Source organism: Vigna unguiculata, chromosome 5 (genome assembly GCF_037176805.1).
Source record: "Vigna unguiculata cultivar grain cowpea cultivar isolate G323 ecotype 2 chromosome 5, ASM3717680v1, whole genome shotgun sequence".
NCBI classification, from domain to species: domain Eukaryota; kingdom Viridiplantae; phylum Streptophyta; class Magnoliopsida; order Fabales; family Fabaceae; genus Vigna; species Vigna unguiculata.
Window position 1 is genome coordinate 4,521,823 of NC_140796.1, and position 8,363 is coordinate 4,530,185.

Below are 8,363 nucleotides of genomic sequence, written 5' to 3' on the forward strand. Positions count from 1 at the left end.
TAGACCAAATTGTGCTTCTGCAAATTTAATATCAGCAACAATGTTTCAGCTTTCAACTGCTAAATTAATTGGGCATTAGCCCATATATTGGAAATTCTTAAAAAGCAATGCAAAATGAACAAAATAGCATTGCAAACAAATCAAGTCTACTTTATTTGTTGATACAGTACTTGCTGCACCACATAATTAAATGTCTGAAAATTTAAATCTCAGGAACTTCGAATGAACAGTGCGTAACTGTATGTATGAAAGTTTAATCCTTAGGCAGTGGATTCTTTAAGATAAGCAATAAGATCTGCACGATCCTGAGGTTTCTTAAGACCAGGAAATACCATCTTCGTCCCTGGAATATACTGCACAAGGGGATAAATGAAAGCACAAATCAGTAACATGGTCGTGGAAACAAGTTCTCATTATCGCCCTGCCTTGCAATATTATTATAATAAAATTTAATAGCACAATACCCTGACTACACAGGAAATCAATCACAAAATGAAAATTATATATAGTGTCATAAAATGATTCACAAACAGGTTACATAAGCAAATTTCAAATTTGGATAATCAATGATTACTTAACTAATCAATAACCTCTGTACAATAGAAAAACTATTTTCAATGTCACCTTGCAAAATTACCATAAAACTTAACAGCACATTGACCCAATTATAATAGAAAAAATGCATATATCAAAATCAGGTTATACAAGTAGCGTAAGTGATGACTATGCAGGTTAGTGAAATAGATTTGAAATTAAAATATTAGTTTACGCCGTACCTTTTTGGGATTGAGCAAGTAATCATACAAGGTCTTTTCCTCCCAAATCACTGCCATGTTTTTGTTAGCGGTAGAATAGGAATATCCAGGGGTTGTGCCAGATTGCCTTCCAAACAAACCATTCAGATTGGGTCCTAAAGTTATCAACAAGATTAAATAATTTTATCTTCAGAATATTGCATAATGACATCATTCATGAAAGGAATACAAGTAACAAAACATAGAATTAACTGCGGAATGCGATCAGAGAAGTGGAATCGTAATTGGATTAATAAACTAATCGTATTCAAGATAAATTTATTTTAACATCACAAAATGATATTTCAATAAATATTAAAAAATAAAAGTAATATAACAAAAAATGGCAACAATAACAATCTTATCCCACAAGGTGAAGCCAGCTACACCGGGCTTACACGCATCATTAGGTTCGGTTACAAACCAAATTCTCAGAAATACCATGTGATCCCTTTTAAATTGTTACTTATCTCATCTATTGTGTTTCTAGGTCTTCCCCTACCTTTTCTCAAAAACAAATGTGTAAACTATAAATCCTATAAAATAAAAGTAAGCCAGAATAATTCCGATAAGAAAGGAACATTAGATAAAGGAAACCTTCTGTATAGAACATTCAAAGTCTATGAATTCTTATCGGTTATAAAAAGGTTTTACCGAAAACGCGCACAAATTAAACTCTTGTTGCGTTCCCAATAATTTCTAACATAACCAATTCATTCGCCTCTTTCTTCTCTCCGGTCAAATCTCTATAATGAAATCAACTAATTAGAAGAAGAAAAATACTTGACACAGGTTGACAGATCAGACTTCAAAAAACCAATTTCAAGTTTCAAAAAACCAATCACACATCAAATAAGCTTCAGATTTAATAGAGTAATTTGCGAATTCCAACCATAAAAACGAAGTTGCTTTGAGGGTAAGAGTATATTTAAACTCTTCCAACCGAAAGCCAAACATACAATAGAATGTTTGAGTCGATATCAACACAGGAACTCTGAAACCTAAACAATGAAAAATAAAAAAGGCGCGAATGGCTAAAATCCAAATCCTGGGAGCATGGAGCGTGGAGAGCGAAGCAAAAAGTGATGAAAAAGTAACAGTGGAGCGATAGATCTGAGTGCTAATTAGGAGAAAAAGGGAAGAAGCGAATACGATACCTTGTTTGTGACCGCCACTTTTTTCGACGGCGTGACACTGAGCGCACTTAATCTTGAAGATCTTCTCGCCGTTCTTGGAGTTTCCAGGGGGAGCTTCATCGAACGACGCCATGGATCTCTGCTTGCCGAAGCTTCCAGAAAGAAAACGTGAAATGAAATGCAAATGAAACGAAATGAAGTTGAAATGAGAAGATAGCACCACACGCCACACCACAAGGCGGTCACATAAAATCTTTTTAAAACCCCTCACGTTGGAAACAACCTGGCACTTGCCACCTAACCCCTTTCTCGAATGTAAGAGTAGCTTTGTGAAAACTAAATTAAATAAATCGTAGGTAAATTACTCAGTTTTTAAAATAGTTGAAAAACTTTTAATTAATGCTTATTTTAGGACGTCCATGGTTAAATATATCTTTTTTTATTCAACTTTTAGTAAAAATTATTTTTAATAAATATTAAAATTAGTTTTTCATATAAATTTTGAATAATTTTAGTCTTTTATTTTTAAAAATATATCAATTTAGTCTTTTAAATCAAATTTTTTAAGTTTATTTGACGTCTCAAATATATTTATCAGCTAACACTCAAACGAACATGTGTTAAAGGGTGTAAAATAATTAAAAGACAATGTGTTTAAAATGTCAAATAAACTTAATAAAATTTTGTTAACGAGATTAAATCCACACATTTACAAAGTTGAAAAACTAAATTGATTTAAGATTTAAAAAAAAAATAATTCTAATTCTCACTAAAACTTAAAAGACAAAAAGATATTTAACCCTTCTAAATATAAAGAACAGTGCTCTTATGTATTTTGATGAACTTCTCTTGTTGAGTTAAAAACTAAATTTTATTTTAAATTTAGTTTAATATTATTAAATGAGACTTTTTTATGTAGGTTATTAAACTGAAATTTGTTAGGTCAAAAGTCGATGAGCCCAATGCAAGTTCAACATGCTAAAATTTAGTTTGGGCTGAGCCCATTTTAAATTAAATTGGATAAAAAAATGGGACTTATCCCTTCATTCGAAATGTTTTCTTCTATATTTTACAAAGGTTTTGAATTCCTATTTTGCCTTTCACAATAAAAGTAAATAGTAAAATTTCTTTTTTTTTATTTTTATACATCAGTCTACCTCTAACAAAAAAACACTATTATGAATGTTGATATTTGATTCAGAATTTTAAATTATGGATGTCGATATCTGATTCATGAGTTTTGAATATACGATTACGAATGTAGATATTGAACTGTAGTATTATGAATGTTGACATCTAATTGAAGGATTTGAGAACCGCATATCGACATTCAGTTCTTTTATATAATATAATTTTATAAATGTTAATCGAATGTAGAGATCCGGTTAACAAATTTTAAAAAAATATTTTTATAAGTTTAAAATTAATAAATATTAATATAATATTTCTTTTAATATTTATATAAATAAATATAAAGTAAATCATATTTAATTTGTTTAATTTTTTATTTAATAAAAATTATTAAATTTTTAAATTTACATAAATTAAAAAAATAACATAATTTTACAAATATTAACCGGTGGAGATCCGGTTAATAAATTTAAAAAATATATTTTTTTAAGATTAAAATTAATAAATATTATTATAATATTTTTTCATATTTATATAAATCTATATTAATTAAATTATATTTTATTTGTTTAATTTTTATTAACAAAAATTATTAAATATTTAAATTAATATAAATTAGGAAAATAATATAATTTTACATATATTAACCGGAGATCCGTTTAACAAAATTTTAAAAAATAAATTTTATAATTTTGAAGAAATTAATATTATTATATTAAAATATAAATAAAATTTAAAAATAAAAAAAAAGTAAATGTAAATTAAAGAATAATATATATATATATATATATATATATATATATATATATATATATATATTTTGACATGTAAGATGTGGAAAATTACTAATTCTAATGGTCGAGAGTACTTGATTGTGTGAAAGAACTTGGATTCAAGTTTTATGTGTGTTATTTAATTTATTAAAATTATAGATAAGATGTGGAATTGGGCTATGAGTGAAGCATACAGTCTAATTGGAGAGAACCACGACAAACCATTTGGGAGCAAGGAAGAATTAAAGAATATTAAGTTTAAGCAAGAATTCCAGGTTACAGGTTATGGGAGCTTTATGCGTTAACTTGTATGCTTGAGCATGAATTGTATGTTAAATTTCGTGTTTCGGGTGTATTTTATGGGTTCCACGAGGAACCGCCTGGCGGTGAAGCCCTGTACCGCCAGGCGACACAAGCCTGTAACCCAGTTCTGGGTTTTTCTGATGAAGTGCATGGTGGTGATGAACACCCATAAGGCGACGCGAGCCATGTTGGCTCGATTTTTATGTTTTCGGGATTTTGTGTTGTTTTTGATCGGTGGAAAATGTGTCTAAACCATAAAATGATTAAAGAGAGATGAAAATTGGTGGAATTACATTGCAGAGCGAGAGAATTAAGTGAAATTAGTTATATGTGAATATTAGGGTTAACAAATTTGGGGTTTTGAAGATTGGGTGTAATTATTGTGAAATTGAATTGGAATCCATGTTGGAAATAGTTAGAGTTAATTATCGTACCCCTGTTATTGTGTTTGCGATTGAAACGAAGGAGATTGGACAGAAATTGAGAAAAGGGAGTGAGGGAAGTTGTTAGCAGGTGTAACAGAACCTGGGATTTTTCCCAAGACTGATGCACCGCTTGGCGAATTATAGTGTGCCGCCAGGCGACAACGCGACACCAGAAGCGTTTTGGGGATTTTTGGGTGTTCTGGGTTCGGGTTGGATGCTGTGATGACCTTGATATGGAATAGTATTGAACAATTAGTGAAAATGATCCTCTTGTACTATCTTTAGAGTCGGTGAGGAACTTATGAAGGAAAGGAGATGGAAACTAATGAGTGGACTGGAAATTTGTGATTTTAATTGTATTGGGGCTGAAGTATAAAATATGACAGAGGTTAGTACATATTTCTCATAAGCTTAGCTAGTAGTTCAGATGGTTGACTTAGAGAAATTTACAACTTGTGCATAGGGAACAAATAGCATATTAGATTATAAGGCATAATATATGGTTGTGGTGTGGGTATGAATAGACTAAATATGTTACTATCAGGTAATAGTAAAGTTTAGTCATAAGCTAGTATGAGATGCAAGAGTTGTAAGGTTGATGAGTAGGTTTGATCTTAAGTAAACCAATCATTGGTATAATGGGATTGGGGAACCACGTGAGAGTGAGAACAATGGTAATGCAATGACCAATAAGAGAATTTATATTCTGGAAGTGTGTGATTGCCTGGCAGAGGATTAGAAAATGGTTGAAGTGCAGAAAAACCAGTACAACTTGTTGTACTAGTGTGGTGCCTGGTGGTAGAGCTCAACACGCTAGGCGATAGTGGGGGACACGTCCCCCGCCAGGCGGTCTGGAAGCTTATGCGCTTGGCGCCTAGTGTGTTGCACCAGGCGATACCGTGAAGCAAAGTTGTTTGCCTGCTTTGATGTACGTGGTCTACAATACTTTGATGATATCTCGAAGGTCGGCTTGCTGGGATTCCTTGAGTTGTGGCTCAGAACGTATCCCTAGAGTTGTTGCTCAAAATAGGAGTTAAACACGTGGTATTCCTTGAATTGTGGCTCGAAATAACATCTTTTGAGTTGTGGCCCGGGATGGCGGATGAACACAAAGAAATCTTGAGTTGTGGCTCAGGTTGGCGAGTGTTGCCGGTGTGAGTGTGCACGTTGTGAGTGCACGTTGTGAGTGCCACTATAAAAATCCCCAAATCATAAGCCCTAAATTATTGTTCATATAGTTTTTCACTCAATTGAACCTTCAACTACATATAATCCCACGAAATCTGATCTCCAACCAATCATTATTACTGTCTTTTACCCCAATCAGAGTTAACCCATGAACACCAAAACACCAAAATTAAACAAAAATTGGTTCGCGTCGCCTAGCGGTTCAATCACCACCGCCAAGCCCTTCATCAAAGAAACCCAAAATTGGGTAAACCACCAAGCGTCGCCTGGCGGACAGTCTCGTGCCGCTAGGTGGTTCCACCTCTGGAACCCAGTATCAGCATAAAAAATGATGAGTCGCAATCTCACGAAGAAAGAAGTTCCTATGGAGAGCTCGTGCTTCAAAGAAAGAAGTTCGAACATTTAAAATTTGGTTTTGATAGAGAACTCAATCTCACGAAGACTAAGATCACCCTAATCACGCAAGATATATGTTCCTCTCAATCCACCATTTCCAATAAGATGGACTCTGTGATACTGGAGCTTTACGATCTTATATCTAAAGATCATGAGCTTAAGCACATATACACAAAGCTTGACTACATGCACACAGAGATCTTCCTTATAAAGGCACTAAATGAGTCTGTTTTCCGTCACACACAAAACATGCTGGATGAGATTGTTGAAATGATTGAATCCTTTATAAAGTGTCAAACCGAAATAATTAAAAGACCGACAGAGCCACTGTTAGAGTATAAGTCTGTTTTATTTGTTACTAAGTCAAGAAGTACCTGAACGGTTACTAATCCTAAGGTGCATTTTTTGATTGAGGATGAACTATCTTCTCCTTCTACCATTTTTATGATGTCTTGGATCCATAGTAGAATTTGAGGCTTGATAAAATACTAACAATTAATATTTACTGATAAAAAAATATATTATAAAAGATAAACATTTGGTCAAGCTAATACTTAATAATCCCTTGTTCGTCCTATAGAAAAATATTAGAAATGTTAGGAGATAAGGATGAACAAAGACCAACACAACATAATGTGGCTTAATTATTGTTCAATTTCATTAAATTAAAATTTTGGATACAATATGGAAACAATAATTAGTAATTGTACTTGAAAGTGGGATTATAGATAAATTGTACAACACTCAAACCCTGAACTTTGTCCAATTATTTTTGAATATCTCCTTTATGTTGTATATGTTAGTGATTTGGACCTATATTAGTTCTTTAACATCCCAAAATTTTCAAAACTATTTAAAATATGCTTTTAATTTTGACCCGCTCAAAAATTTACAATCCTAAAAAAAGAAGATATTGATTAAAAATGTTGAAAAGAGAGTTCTCAAAAAAGAAACAATTTCCATATTCCAATGATTTTATGGTTGCATTGTTAAAGGTTGTGATGGTCGTAGTAACAAATTCGGCTTTTTTGTATTTAGGGGTTCTTTTAAATTCAAATTTGTAAAAATTGGTCCGTTAAATTTTTTTTTGCAAATAAGGTCAAGTCGTCGTGGTGGAGGACGACATTACACGTGAAGTCGTCCTCCACCATGCCGGTTTTCTTTTTTTTTTTTTTCAAAAAATGAAACCGTGCTTTGAGAAGCCAGTTTTCATTCACTTTAAAAGTGAAATTGTCCTTAAGCATGGCGACTTCACTTTTTAAGGACAATTTCACTTTTTGGTGTTTTTTTTTTTTTTTTTTACGTTTAGCTTTATGTATATTTTTTAAATATATATTATTTAGTTTTTTTTTTAAATATTTGTCTTACAGTAAAAAAAATATAAAAAATAGTTTCAAAAAATTCTAAAATACTTAATTGTTAAATCTTAATACAAAATTAAAAAGATAAAATAATACAAATTAAAAAATATTAAAAAATTCTTCGATAATTATATTTAAATATTTAATTTGTTTATGTTTATTTTATTTGTAGTTTAGTTAGTCTACTAACTATCATGTATCATTTAATAAAATACTAAATTTGTAAAATCAAACGAAGAAGTAGAGATGTCACTTTGTTTCTCCACTGTAAACAAATATTAAAAAAAAAACTAGATAATATATATATATATATATATATATATAAAGCTGAATGTAAAAAAAAAAAAAAAAACCCAAAAGGTGAAGTACGACTTCACTTTTAAATTAAACGGAAACCGGCTTCTGAGAACACGATTTCGTTTCGAAAAAAAAAAAGAAACGGGCAAGGTGGAGGACGATTTCACCTTTAATGTCGTCCTCCACCACGACGACTTGACCCTATTTTGCAAAAAAAAGTTCAACGGACCCATTTTTATAAATTTAAATTTAAAACAACCCCTAAATACAAAAAAGCCAACAAATTCATTAAAGGTTTCATGATGTTAGAGTTGAATATAAGTTATTCAATCATGAATTATGCAAGTCTTTTCAAATATAGTATTTATTTTAAATAGTATTTTATTTTATTTTTTATGTTTTTATAATATTTTACACATGTCATATTTATTTATAGTTTTTTATAACTTTTACTATATTATTTTAGGTTTAGTTTAAAACCTAAATTAAAGAAAAAATTATGTTTTTATTTTAAAATGAATGAAATGATTACGATATATGTAGGTTAGTAAAAGATGAG

At 31.0% G+C, this 8,363-nt stretch overlaps 1 protein-coding gene across 1 annotated transcript; it reads right to left on the reverse strand.

The window, feature by feature from the left end:
* On the reverse strand, nucleotides 1-2,229 carry LOC114185485 (cytochrome c). The gene is made up of 3 exons (XM_028073226.2): nucleotides 1,952-2,229; nucleotides 777-910; nucleotides 1-353 (listed from the first exon to the last, which is right to left on the reverse strand). The coding sequence occupies exons 1-3, from the start codon at nucleotides 2,061-2,063 to the stop codon at nucleotides 261-263; spliced, it is 339 nt and encodes a 112-aa protein (XP_027929027.1). The 5' UTR covers nucleotides 2,064-2,229; the 3' UTR covers nucleotides 1-260.
* Nucleotides 2,230-8,363: the final 6,134 nt, after the last annotated feature.

Coding starts and splice junctions, on each gene's coding strand:
- LOC114185485 (XM_028073226.2), bottom strand. CDS start 2,063: ATGGCGTCGTTCGATGAAGCTCCCCCTGGAAACTCCAAGAACGGCGAG. Junction 911..1,951: donor AAGTGGCGGTCACAAACAAG/GTATCGTATTCG, acceptor TGATAACTTTAG/GACCCAATCTGAATGGTTTG. Junction 354..776: donor ACTTGCTCAATCCCAAAAAG/GTACGGCGTAAA, acceptor CCCCTTGTGCAG/TATATTCCAGGGACGAAGAT.